The sequence below is a fragment of the Procambarus clarkii genome, chromosome 14 (assembly GCF_040958095.1).
Source record: "Procambarus clarkii isolate CNS0578487 chromosome 14, FALCON_Pclarkii_2.0, whole genome shotgun sequence".
Classification (NCBI taxonomy): domain Eukaryota; kingdom Metazoa; phylum Arthropoda; class Malacostraca; order Decapoda; family Cambaridae; genus Procambarus; species Procambarus clarkii.
The window spans coordinates 9013144-9027799 of NC_091163.1; the positions used below are offsets into that span (position 1 = coordinate 9013144).

The 14656-nt window shown below is 48.8% G+C and overlaps 1 protein-coding gene across 5 annotated transcripts in view; it reads left to right on the forward strand.

Moving 5' to 3' along the window:
- LOC123771750 (uncharacterized) overlaps window positions 1-14656 on the forward strand; it is an 82654-nt gene that overhangs the window by 61358 nt on the left and 6640 nt on the right. Inside the window, exon 1 of one of the 5 annotated variants that reach the window (XM_045764484.2) lies at window positions 5508-5536. The exons of the other annotated variants lie outside the window; for them this stretch is intronic. Within the exon in view, the coding sequence (XP_045620440.2) occupies window positions 5531-5536 (6 nt within the window). The 5' untranslated portion in view covers window positions 5508-5530. Of the gene's footprint in view, window positions 1-5507; window positions 5537-14656 lie in introns of those variants that run through there. 5 annotated transcript variants of the gene reach the window in all.

Genomic DNA, 14656 nt, shown 5'->3' on the forward strand with positions numbered 1-14656 from the left:
CCCCAAGAAACGTATTCCCAAATGCGTCTTGGGAATGCGTCTTAGAGAGTCGGTTTCAAAGTCATATTCCCAAATGCGTCTTAGAGAGTCGGCCCCAAAAGTCGTATTCCCAAATGCATCTTTGGAGCCAAACTCGTCCTCTATATGGTCGAGTTTGGCCTGAGAACAGTTGGAAATACATGTAAACTTTAGCAAATACATCAGTTACACGACGACCGCACCACAGGTATACAACTACAGTAACCAGTGCGGTCAAATATACATTTCCTGGCCGGAATTTGATCCGGTTCTTGGGCCCCGTGTTTTGCTTTCTGTACCGGAGGCCGGTAAAAGGTTATCCGGATAGAAGCTAAGACCAGACTACCCTTCCCTAAAGGTCAAGAAGGGGTAGAGGTCACCGGTGAATTATATTGTGATAACAGTATGTTGTATGATTCTTCTATGTATATCCTGGAGCTGTATAGGGTATAGGAACGCACGAATGTATATCATTTATACACCAAAATATAAAATAACCCTTTGTACTTATAAGTAAACAAATATGAGTCTAGGTACATATGCAGGCTTCAGTACACTGTTGCTAGTGTGAGTGAAAGAATGCACTCGACACGGTAACCGGTAGGATGCACTCTAGTCCATACTTCAGATGCAGTAACAGTGTTGAGAGGCAAGAGAAGTGAACTCAGAACAATGCATGCAAAATACCATTATTTTTTTTTTTGCACGGCCAGAAATGTGTCGCTTGAAGACATTCCTCCTTGCGTGCGTGTGTGCGTGCGTGCGTGCTGTTTGTGTGTATATGTGTGTGTGTGTGTGTGTATTTACTATTTGTGTCTGCAGAATCAAGCTATTAGGTCTTGGACCCCGCCTTTCTAACCAATCTATTTTTCCTCTATTATATACATATATTTATCTCTTAACACACACACACACACACACACACCAGTGGGGCGAGACCCCACTTGCACATATTTAATAAGTCAATATTGACTTCAGTGGGACAGGACCCCACCGTCAGGGGTCCTTCAGAGACTCCCTCCTCTGGTCTCCAGTAGAAATATCGCTCCAGATAAGGAGCGTGAGACGCAGGAGTAAGTGATCTGTTTGTTCTTGCTCCCTCTCCTTCCCCCTCCCTCTCTTTCCCCTCCCTCTCTCCCCCCTGCCTCTCTACCCCCTTCCGTATCTCCCCTCCTTCCCTTTCCACCATAGTATTGTCTTCCAACCTCTCTCATTCTCTCCATTCGATTTATTACCTTTCCCCCCTAATATATCTACCTCCTCTCCCCTCCCCCCCCTCGCCCCCCTTGTCCATCAGAGCCTCAAGGCTGAAGGCAGAACTGGTCCAGTTTCCTGTAGAGGAGGTGGGGGGGGGGAGGGATGCTGAGCCGAGCACAGATTAAGTGGGAGATGAAGCAGTCGTGATTGATATGAATGGAGAGAGCTTGCAAGCTGCAGGTACTCTTACCGCTGTAAGCACGTCGAGGACGACGTACGACGTCCAGGCGACGTACGACGTCCAGGCGAGAAGAGAGACGTAGGAACAGTTAAGGGGGTGGACCCCAGGGATGGACCCCAGGGATGGACCCCAAGGATGGACCCCAGGGACTGTGAAGGTAGGGGGTACAGAGGAGTTATGAATTTAACCACATTTATTCCCACTGGTAAATGTGAAATTTACCCCCACTGGTAAATGGGGGTAAATTTACCCACATTTACCCCTACTGGGGTAGGGAGGAGAAGGGGGGAAGGGGAGGGCCCCATAGGGTGGGGGGGTTAAGGGAAGGTTATTCAAGGCTTGGGGGAAGGTGGAGGATGGTTATCTTGAGGTTATCTTGAGATGATTTCGGGTTGCAAGTACAGTGGTACTTACTGGAACTTACTTTGTACTTACTGGTACTTACATTGTACTTACTGGTACTTAATGGCTGCAAGTACTTACCTAATTGTGCTTGCGGGGGGTTGAGCTCTGGCTCTTTGGTCCCGCCTCTCAACTGTCAATCCACTGATGTACATGTTCCTGAGGGAGCAACCTCGGGGGTATGATCTAAGACAATACTTAGGTCTATATACTTCCCATAGGCCTATCCTTCCTTAGGCCTGCCTACTAGTGATCTCGTTCGAAATGCCACCCACAACAGTTCTCTTAACTCTCGGGGAATCAATTTATGACTAGGGGAATAGGCGCAACAGGTGAAAGGAAATTTACCCAATTGTCTCCGCAGATTGAACCCGGCATCGTCGGTTGTGTGTTAAACACGTAGACCACTGCGATATGCTGTAATATATCCTTTACTAGACTAATACCATAAATACAATATAGATTTAATACATCTTGAATGCATTTGTGGCTACAGTGACGGGGAGAGAGAGAGAGAGAGAGAGAGAGAGAGAGAGAGAGAGAGAGAGAGAGAGAGAGAAGGTGGGAGGGAAAGGAGACGTCTGAGCCCGTCATGGTGAGGTTGGCTCGTCCTTCGACTAACATTACGGGGACCCGGGGTGGAGTCCCCATGACGGCACTCGGGGGTCGACCCGGGGCTCTGACCCCCCTGACCTTCCCTCCTGAAGAAGGTCTCACTAATATGGTCCCGACGCTCGCCTGGGGGGAACTCTCACCTATTGAGAGGCGCGGGACCAAAGAGCCAGAGCTCGACCCCTCGCAAGCACACCTAGCTGAGTAACACTAGGTGAGTACAGGCGTCTAGTGTAATATATTAAGTTGTAATATATGAAGTTGTTCCTCCACCTGCTCCTCCACCTGCTCCTCCACCTCCACCTGCTCCTCCACCTGCTCCTCCACCTGCTCCTCCACCTGCTTCTCCACCTGCTTCTCCACCTGCTCCTCCACCTGCTCCTCCACCTGCTCCTCCACCTGCTCCTCCACCTGCTTCTCCACCTGCTTCTCCACCTGCTTCTCCACCTGCTCCTCCACCTGCTTCTCCACCTGCTTCTCCACCTGCTTCTCCACCTGCTCCTCCACCTGCTCCTCCACCTGCTCCTCCACCTGCTTCTCCACCTGCTTCTCCACCTGCTCCTCCACCTGCTCCTCCACCTGCTCCTCCACCTGCTTCTCCACCTGCTTCTCCACCTGCTCCTCCACCTGCTTCTCCACCTGCTCCTCCACCCGCGTACAACAGGAAATGGAACACAATCCCAGGAGTGTCACCGTCTTGTCCCTCCGTGTTTGGGGTGCTGGGGGGGGGGAGGTGATGTGGTGCTGGAGGGAGGGGGGGTGTGAGGGAGATGGGAGGGGGGGGTGTGAGGGAGATGGGAGGGGGGGGTGTGAGGGAGATGGGAGGGGGGGGGTTGTGGCCAGGTTTCGGCCACCGTAACACAACCTCAAGGTCGACGAGGAAGCACTGGCTGGAACCCCAGAGCTGTGGGCCCCCTATCCCATGGGGCCGAGGGATAGGGGGCCCTCCCAACGAGCCCTCACATCCGTATCACTGGGCTATAGGTTATCTTATATATATATCTTGAGGTTATCTTGAGATGATTTCGGGGCCTAGTGTCCCCGTGCGGCCCGGTCCTCGACCAGGCCTCCTTTTTGTTACACACCCCCAGGAAGCAGCAGCTCCGTAGCAGCTGTCTAACTCCCAGGTACCTGGTTACTGTTACTGTGTGAGCTGTGTCTCTCCACCTGAGATGCAGCTAATCCTGGCGGTTGCTCATCATTGTTTGTCAATTGATAGCTTGCAGACTGACCACCATTGGGGTTGGTGTTGCTGCACACAATTGCAGCCGTTACAGGCAATTATAACCCCTCACAATGTACCACTAGGCCTTCTGCAGTTATTTTTAGACTTATGACTAAATTTGTGCTTGAACGCACTATTGTGTTCATAAAGAAGACCCGGTAAGGTTTTCAGGCACCAGAGGGACCCCGGCTAACAAGTTGACAACCACTCAAACATTTACATTCAAGCTACACAGAAACTTTACAAAAGGAATACAAATTTGATAGTCAAGAAATCGCTTCACAGACGGTACCTGAAAGGTAGATGATGAGAGGCGTGGAGGGCGACACAGGGGGGGGGGGGGGGGGTGGCTACCCATTCCACAAGATGGCTGTGGAATAGGGGCCAAAACAGGCAGCAATGCGTTCAATTCTTGGAATGAGAGGAAAAGGCACAGCGACAAGCTGCAAAGTATCGTGTAACCATATTTGAAGACTGTGTACAATTTGCAACGTCTTGAGAGCAGGGGCCAGGGGGAGAAGTGATAGAAGAGAGAAATAGTTGCAATTCTGGGGCGGAAGATCAGTTAAGGAAGACTGTGGATGAAGACAAGAGGGCTTAAGGAAGATCGGAGCTTCCTTCAAGGTGTCGTAACTGGCAAAAAACTTGTCATTTGGTTGAATTGAATCTGACTAAATTCAATTCTCCAAAGGAAGATGGAAATAAGATCACAGAAAATACAAATCTAGCAAGACTGATGGGTCCTAGTAAGGTTCACTAGAGGGATTTAGAAGATACAGTTCGGTTCCCCAACACGGCTGAACAAACAATGTATGTACATCAATAGATGAACAAACACACAAGCCAACCACACTCGTGGTACCAAAGTATATCTTCATCTATGGTCAACTAAAACCCAAATTAATCCAACGTTTTTAACAAATCCCAGATTAGTATAAGGGAGCCGGTCGGCCGAGCGGACAGCACGCTGGGCTTGTGATCCTGTGGTCCCGGGTTCGATCTCGGGCGCCGGCGAGAAACAATGGGCAGAGTTTCACCCTATGCCCCTGTTACCTAGCAGTAAAATAGGTACCTGGGTGTTAGTCAGCTGTCACGGGCTGCTTCCTGGGGGTGGAGGCCTGGTCGAGGACCGGGCCACGGGGACACTAAAAGCCCCAAAATCATCTCAAGATAACTAAAACACCCCCCAAAAGGTAATCCAACGTTTTTAACAAATCCCAGATTAGTTGCAAAAACACACCCTGGCTACAAGATGGGCCAAGACCCAATAATCTTACAGCTTGTAAGCAAGTCGAAGCAAATATATACGCATACCTAAGAGGTGGAAGGAAGGAGGGGTAGCCAAGGTCGACCAGCACCAACCCACACACACACACCACTTTCCAGCACCCAGACGGGGACAGGCAGACCATGGGGCTCCATCAACACCCTACACCCCTCCCCTCCCTCGCAAGACACCATGAGGGAAAACCCTTTGTTTAATCCCACAAGAATACACACACAACTTATACCAACTCTTCAGCTTCACTAAGATCCACAAGGGATGAAATATGATTTCCGGCCGGAAAACTCCCTCGAATTTTTTTTTCCTTGGCGCCAAAGACATATTTGTAACGTAGTTAGCCCCCGAAGGCTAGCGAGAGGCTAGAGGAGAGGTGGTAGGTTGACCAGGGAGAGGGGGGGAGAGAGAGGGAGGGTTAGGTGAGAGAGAGAGGGGGAGGGACTGAGGAGAAGGGAGAGAAGAGAGGGGGGGGGGGGAGACTGAGGCAAAAGTGATAAAGAGAAGGCAGGTCGAGGTGGAACCTCACTTGGGACCTGAAGCCGCAACCAGCAACATGGTGGTGAGTCTGGTGGTGGTGGATGTGTGGTGGACCAGTACTGTGGTGGATGTGTCGTGGGCGAGTACTGTGGTGGATGTGTCGTGGGCGAGTACTGTGGTGGATGTGTCGTGGACGAGTACTGTGGTGGATGTGTCGTGGACGAGTACTGTGGTGGATGTGTCGTGGACGAGTACTGTGGTGGATGTGTCGTGGACGAGTACTGTGGTGGATGTGTCGTGGACGAGTACTGTGGTGGATGTGTCGTGGACGAGTACTGTGGTGGATGTGTCGTGGACCAGTACTGTGGTGGATGTGTCGTGGACGAGTACTGTGGTGGATGTGTCGTGGACCAGTACTGTGGTGGATGTGTCGTGGATCAGTACTGTGGTGGATGTGTCGTGGACCAGTACTGTGATGGATGTGTCGTGGACCAGTACTGTGGTGGATGTGTCGTGGACCAGTACTGTGGTGGATGTGTCGTGGACCAGTACTGTGGTGGATGTGTCGTGGATCAGTACTGTGGTGGATGCTAAATATAGCATCCACGACACTAAATCAGGCCTAATTTAGTGTTTACATATACTAGGCTGAAGAAAAGTTAGGTTTCTTAGGCTTCCTTCAAGACAGAAACAGCATATATCTAGCATATTAATTATTATTATATTCCGTCTATAGTCCCTATAGGTACTATATAGCTTCTGGTCAACAGGTTGGATATGCAGTACATCTTCCAGAGTCGTCCCAACGGACACAAAATGATGTATTAAAATGTACAAACTTCACCAACGACCCACACATAGAAAGCGTGAACTTTTGCGAGCCGCAATGATCTACGGTACATAGTGTCCGTTAGCGTTGCATTTTGACTTCCGTTGACGTCAAAATGCGATGCATTGTTCGAGAGAACGGGTTGAGACACCATAAGTGTGTGTTAGTGTAAGGAACTGGTATAAATAGAGGGCTTTACGCAACACGGAACTAGTGTAAGGAATGAATCTAATGGTCTAGATGATTGTTTGAATCTCGCGCCAGTTCTGCCCAGTGTCGCGCGCGCGGGAAACTTAAAAACCCACTTTATTCCTTAGTTCTCAATTAAATAAATGGTCGTTTGGCGTGCTTCGCGCATGCGCTCTAGAGCCAGACGCTGCACAGGTCTAGATTTAAACAACCTTTCTAGAACACTATACACAGTTATAGCCATGTTGTACACTCGTTCTGTGTTGTGGAGAGTATCAGGGCAGCGACGCCCCCCTCCTCCATCCTCTTGTTGTATCTCTGTATATATAACAGTGACCCCACAACAGGCTAGTTCTAACAGGCTGTTAGAACTTTTAACAAAACTGTTAGAACTCTTAACAACTCTTGTTACAACGTATTAGAACCATTGTTGCATGTCAGTGGTGATTACCACCCGGGTAACTACCAATGAGGTAATTCATTGAACAGACTAGTTGTTTAGGTCTGCTAACTACTTGTCATCTGCTAACTACTTGTCTACTGCTAACTAGGCGGGGGTAATTGGCAATGCTCACAGTCACCAAAAAGGCGAGTTAGGCCTAGTTCTTGGTGCCACCAATAGAGAATTGGCTGTCACCTCTGGCAGTGTTGAAAGGACCCATAGCCTCAGTGAAGAAAAAAAATCACGGGGGTACGTGCTTTTTAAACTTCCCCGATGTTCGAGTTTTGTCCAATTTTGGCTAGCATTCATCTAGCAGTTACGAAACCTGTACATCTTCCAACAATCACGACATGTGATGAGCTCCGAGGTTGTTTATAACGATAATAATCTTGAGTTGTGATGTTCCAAAGCTCGTAATCTGTTTAATAAATATAAATTAATTCGCTATGGTTGTTGTGTAAGGAAGGGGGGGGGGGGTTGTGCGGCTCTGTTTGTGGTAGGTGTGGGTCTTTTTGTGGTAGATTTGGCTCTTTTTATGGTAGGTGTGGCTCTGTGGTAGATGTGGCTCTTTTTGTGGTAGATGTGGCTCTGTGGTAGATGTGGCTCTTCGTGGTAGATGTGGCTCTTTTTATGGTAGATGTGGCTCTTTGTGGTAGATGTGGCTCTTTTTCTGAGAGTTTGTGGCCGCCATTTTTGGGTGGGTGTGGCTCAGGTGTGGTAGGTGTGGCTCAGGTAGTGTAGTGGGTGTGACAGGGCCCTTACGATGCCTCGTCCAGTGCCACTAACACGGACAACTCAGTGCCTCGTTTTGACAACTGTTTCTCAACCCAAAACTATAATAATTTAAACCCTCACCACTGTATTACCAGCAGCAATTAAACCAGTAAAGATAATTCTCGTTGTGTGGGTGAAGGTCCCATGACTCTGGGCCATTAAAGGTGTCACAAAGGCCTCATATCGAGCGATAAAAGGTCCAATAGGAAGACAGTTTAATTTGTCGTTCCACAAGTTATTTTAAGTTATTTGCGTAACCTTCGGGAGAGCTGCTTTGTCTCAGTGTTGGACCAGGTGTGTGGGTGTTGGAGCAGGTGTGTGGGTGTTGGGGCAGGTGTGTGGGTGTTGGGGCAGGTGTGTGGGTGTTGGGGCAGGTGTGTGGGTGTTGGGGCAGGTCTGTGGGTGTTGGGGCAGGTGTGTGGGTGTTGGGGCAGGTGTGTGGGTGTTGGGGCAGGTCTGTGGGTGTTGGGGCAGGTGTGTGGGTGTTGGGGCAGGTGTGTGGGTGTTGGGGCAGGTGTGTGGGTGTTGGGGCAGGTGTGTGGGTGTTGGGGCAGGTGTGTGGGTGTTGGGGCAGGTCTGTGGGTGTTGGGGCAGGTGTGTGGGTGTTGGACCAGGTCTGTAGGTGTTGGACCAGGTCTGTGGGTGTTGGGGCAGGTGTGTGGGTGTTGGGGCAGTACATCCCGCCTCTGAACCCTAACCGACAGATGTACAGGAGCCTATTGGGCTCAGTCATATAATTCCCGTTGTCATAGACAGGAAGCCTGTATATATATAACATTATACACTTCAGACTTGTATCATGATTGAACTACTGACCTTCCCCAATATGCGACCCACAACAGTTGGCTGACTTCTGGATACCAGTTTACTGCTAGGTGAACAGAGGTGAAAGGAAACGTGCCCAACCATTTCTGTCCCGCCTTGAGGAGAAGGGGGGGGATCGAACCCGTGATTCCTGATTGTGAATCGAGAAGTTGTTTAAGATTCGCTACCTGGAACGAAAAGTTCCAAGTAGCACGGGCTATGGTGAGCCCGTGGAATCGAGAAGGAATCTGTGAATATATATGGAGTTGTGACTTCTATTGCTTATTAAATTCTTAGCGCATTTAGGGTATATAGTTTCCACTTGTGTCCCGTTGTTCGTGTACTGGCGATTGGCGGTGCTTGGAATCTCTCTAACCTGTTCCTCAAGTTCCCGTCTTGAGCTGGTATTTACTCTCTCTTTCTCTCTACTACCTTCTTTCCTTATCCTTCATGTGACCCCCAATGACCCCTGTGACCTGTTAATATCTTTAAACTCGTTACATAGTTACAATACGTTTTCCAACCAGTTCTCTTAATATCGCGTCGCATTTTGACGTATACTCTACCTAAGGCCAAAAATCGTCGTACTAGATTATGGTAGCGGCTCGCGAAATTGACGTACTGTTCCGGTTTCTGTTTTGGGTCCTCTGGTAGGTTAGGATAAGAGCACTTTAGTACGGCAGTTTCAGGACGTTGGGAAACCTTAGCTGGACTGGCTGAGTTTTCACTTGCATTTGATGCCATTGAAGAAGCGTAGCGCAAAGAGGAACTGTTAAGAGTTACAGGCGGTTGTTCAATAAATCTCTGAACTATATGTTTAACACATCTCTCACCCTGTCCATGGAGGACAGAAGAAAATGTATATATATGCTGATTAGCATTGCAAATGTCTGGCCACGTCTGTGGTAGATAATAATAAAAAGTTACAGGTTAATTTAACACACAATATTGTTCTAGTTGAAGCAGCCCAAACGTAGGGCATCCTGGTGTTAGGCTTAGTCAGGGAACCCGGATGCATTTCTTCCTTATTTCGTAGGCGCAGATGCAGTGTAGGCCTCAAAAATGGTTGGAGGGTTATTTTGAGGTTTAAAATTTACAAAACTGGTCGTTAAAGCTGAGCCATGTTAGGGAGAAACATCCCCCCCTCTCCCTTCCCCCTCCAATATATATAAGCAACTTCCACTTAATAACAAAAATAATAATAATTCTCAATCGACTTGAGAATGGTCCAGGACGGACCGAAACGTCGTCGTCCCTTCACCTTCTAGTGTGTGGTCTGGTCAACATCAATAACAATAATATATTGTTGTATACAAGAAGGTACAATGGGTTGATGAGATTGTATTTGTGATATTTTTTACATTCTTACAAAGCCACTTAACACGGATAGCGTTTCGAAATTATTCTTTCCATTTGTAATTGTATTACACACGGTGAAACGCGCCATAATAAAACGTTTAAATACATAGAATATACCAGAGTTGTTTGTTAGACCACGAGTCCTTTTGTCTCGTCTACTGGGGACAAGTTTCCTCAGGCTTCCTTATATTTCAAAATGTCTGGGACGAGGCTACTATATTTCAAGTGTAACTCTGGGACGAGGCTACTCTCCCACCTCTGGACTGTTTCTATCTTACCAGTGTTTATATAGGGTCTCCGTGCAGGCGCTGCACATTGGCGTACTGGTCTCTCATATGTAGTGTTTAGAAAGTTGTAGCGGCTTCCATTTCCAAGTTCGTGATTGATGGTCAGGTGTAAGGCAGGTCTGCGCACGACGCTGATGTTATCATGATGGTGTGTATTGCCTGTGCTTGGCTTGGCGCTATTCTGTAGTGCAGTGGTCGACGTCCTCGACTCATAATCTATGATCCCGGGTTCGATCCCCGGGCGAGATAGAAAAAACGGCTGGGCAAGTTTCCTACCTACCCTCCTGATGCTTCCGTTCACCCAGCAATCAAATAGATACCCGGGAGTTAGGCAACTATTATAAGGTTGCATCCTTGGGACACGCCAGTAGTTAGGTTTAGCGAGCTTTACCTGTCCTACTTACAGGCTTCCTGTCCCAACAGCGGAAAGGTAAATTACAAGATTTACTATGAACTATGTGAAGGTAAGACTCAAAGCCTTACAACATTGTGCTGGTCAGTCAGACAGTCTCTCTGTATTAACAAATGCAGTAACTGTTTTTCGGACCTTTTCTATACACGTTTCCCAGTGATCATACAATGATGCAATACTATTGTACACTGGTTTTGAATCGTCAGTGGAGGTAGACGTGAAGCTCTCAACCTTCCTCAAGTTTGTGTGTTCACGCTTGTGCAGAAGTTGCCGGCTCCCAGTACCGATGCCTGAGGCAGTGAGTGTGATTACAGCCTCCTCTGCATGCTAGGCTTCTCCGCCACTGCTGCTCTACCTCCTCTTCAACGCACATTCTATTGTGTGACTGCCGTTCTGCCCCCTGTTGAACAGGTATTCAGTTCACCACTTGCCAGTTATCCTTGCCTGACTTTCCATTTAGCAGCTTGATTATTCCGCCGGGTGTCGTGTAGGGGGTGTCACGAGTACCAACCTCTAGTTCAGGGCCTGTGACGCCTGCCTCTCTAGTTCAGGGTCTGTGACGCCAGCCTTTAGTTCAGGGCCTGTGACGCCAGTCTCTAGTTCAGGGTCTGTGACGCCAGCCTTTAGTTCAGGGCCTGTGACGCCAGTCTCTAGTTCAGGGCCTGTGACGCCAGCCTCTAGTTCAGGGCCTGTGACGCCAGGCTCTAGTTCAGGGTCTGTGACACCAGGCTCTAGTCCAGGGTCTGTGACGCCAGGCTCTAGTCCAGGTTCTGTGACACCAGGCTCTAGTCCAGGGTCTGTGACGCCAGGCTCTAGTCCAGGGTCTGTGACACCAGGCTCTAGTCCAGGGTCTGTGACGCCAGGCTCTAGTCCAGGGTCTGTGACGCCAGGCTCTAGTCCAGGGTCTGTGACGCCAGGCTCTAGTCCAGGGTCTGTGACACCAGGCTCTAGTCCAGGGTCTGTGACGCCAGGCTCTAGTCCAGGGTCTGTGACGCCAGGCTCTAGTCCAGGGTCTGTGACACCAGGCTCTAGTCCAGGGTCTGTGACGCCAGGCTCTAGTCCAGAGCTAGAAAATCTACGAAACAAAACTTCTCTAAATCTTCACACAACGACCGTCGGTGATAATTAAATTTTTTGTGTGTATTTTTAATGTATAAAACCACGAGCCAAAACGCACCAAACAATAAATACAATAAAGCTTTGTCCACAAGAGAGAGAGAGAGAGAGAGGGATTTTACTTGACTTTATTGCCAAACTCGAACGTTATAAATGACGGTGCAAATTTTGGATTCAGAAAATTGCGATTAAATGTTATAAAAAAAGAGGTTGAGGAATATTTAATTTTTCGTGTGTCAAAATGTAGCTCAAATATATATATATATATATTATTTCGCCATTAGTATTTAAAGTTATTGCTAGTGTGTCAGCTAGGTCTCGGTGGGTGACGGGTGTGTCAGCCAGGTCATGGTGGGTGACGGGGGGGTGTCAACCAGGTCATGGTGGGTGACGGGTGTGTCAGCCAGGTCATGGTGGGTGACGGGTGTGTCAGCCAGGTCATGGTGGGTGACGGGGGGTGTCAGCCAGGTCATGGTGGGTGACGGGGGTGTCAGCCAGGTCATGGTGGGTGACGGGTGTGTCAGCCAGGTCATGGTGGGTGACGGGTGTGTCAGCCAGGTCATGGTGGGTGACGGGGGGGTGTCAGCCAGGTCATGGTGGGTGACGGGTGTGTCAGCCAGGTCATGGTGGCTGACGGGGGGTGTCAGCCAGGTCATGGTGGGTGACGGAGGTGTCAGCCAGCCCCCGGCTGACGCTGCTGAACTAGTGAAAATAGGAATAAATTTCATACCAACTTGAGAAAGGAGTAGGGCAGGTTCAGTGCTCATATAGGCCACTGTGCGCGCGCATGCGCGTTTCTCTCCCTTGCTACCGTACCTTCAGCAACCAAATAATCACCAAAAATAACAAATTTAAAGTCCCAGACAAAAAAAAAATATATATTAACACAACCGCAACATTTGTGTTTTGTATAACTTTAAATGTTTGTCAAAATAACACACACACAAAACATAGCCATAAATGCCTTTAATTAAAACCGGCGCCGTCACAGAAAATGTAATCAAAGGCTTTCATTAAACACTAAAAAAAAAAGATGTTTTAAATACTATCACGATATTATAATATATTTTATGTGATTTAAATGATTAAAAGTACTATTGATTGCAATTATTACGTGTGGTGTATCAAATGAACAAATCCAAGAGGGTCGTGACGAGGATTCGAACCCTCGTCACGGCCCTTGTGGATTTGTTCGCTTTATTGATGGCAATGTGCTCAAAATTGTTTAAATAGTTCTAAAAGCACAAGCGTACAATAAAATCCTGAACAATCATAAGGAACACAACAATTATCGTGTACAATGATATGGAACACTACAATTATCCTGTACAATCATAAGGAACACAACAATTATCGTTTACAATCGTATGGAACACAACAATTATCCTGTACAATCGTATGGAACACAACAATTATCCTGTACAATCATATGGAACACTACAATTATCCTGTACAATCATATGGAACACAACAATAATCGTTTACAATCGTATGGAACACAACAATTATCCTGTACAATCGTATGGAACACAACAATTATCCTGTACAATCATATGGAACACTACAATTATCCTGTACAATCATAAGGAACACAACAATTATCCTGTACAATCACATGAGATTTCCATGTATTATTTTCATATGTGTCAGATCAAACCCTTCTTCATTCTTCTTATGTTTGGCCATTGTTTATTTTGATACAGCTGAAGCATGGGGTTGGACATGTATATGAGTGACATTGGGTGGTTATAAATAGGAGCTGCCTCGTATGGGCCAATAGGCCTTCTGCAGTTACCTTTGTTCTTATGTTCTTACGTATTTCTTGGCTTTGACGTTCATATGCCAGTCTCTCGTGTCGAGTTTATGTTTGAAGTTGACCTGTCCTAAATATGTCACTGTTTGTTCGCTATTTAAACCTGCTTGACCTTTTGAGCGAACCAGTTGCGTCTGACCTGGACTTGACCACCCCCCCCCCCCACCACCCTCTCATAATTCTTCATTAGTGACGAGTACGCCTGAAGGACGTGGACCACTTCTGGAGGGTGTGGACCACTCCTGGAGGGTGTGGACCACTCCCGGAGGGTGTGGACCACTCCTGGAGGATGTGGACCACTCCCGGAGGGCGTGGACCACTCCTGGAGGACGTGGACCATTCCTGGAGGGAGGGTGTGGACCACTCCCGGAGGACGTGGACCACTCCTGGAGGACGTGGACCACTCCCGGAGGGTGTGGACCACTCCTGGAGGGTGTGGACCACTCCCGGAGGGCGTGGACCACTCCTGGAGGACGTGGACCATTCCTGGAGGGAGGGTGTGGACCACTCCCGGAGGGCGTGGATCACTCCTGGAGGACGTGGACCACTCCTGGAGGGTGTGGACCACTCCTGGAGGACGTGGACCACTCCTGGAGGGTGTGGACCACTCCTGGAGGGTGTGGACCACTCCCGGAGGGCGTGGACCACTCCTGGAGGACGTGGACCACTCCTGGAGAGTGTGGACCACTCCTGGAGGGCGTGGACCACTCCTGGAGGGCGTGGACCACTCCTGGAGGGCGTGGACCACTCCTGGAGGGTGTGGACCACTCCTGGAGGGTGTGGACCACTCCTGGAGGGCGTGGACCTCTCCTGGAGGGCGTGGACCACTCCTGGAGGACGTGGACCACTCCTGGAGGGTGTGGACCACTCCCGGAGGGTGTGGACCACTCCTGGAGGGCGTGGACCACACCCGGAGGACGTGGACCACTCCTGGAGGACATGGACCACTCCTGGAGGACGTAGATCACACCCGGAGGACGTGGACCACTCTTATCGTGGACGTGGACCACTCTTATCGTGGACGTGGACCACTCAAAATCCTTATGTTATTGTGTAGCACACTAATACCCCGGTCTTCAGAAGACCAGATACCGTATGCTCACATATTTATGACGTTTCGATTAAGTGAACTAATAGTTTATCAGGCTCCTGGCAGCCATCATTCCGAAATATAGGA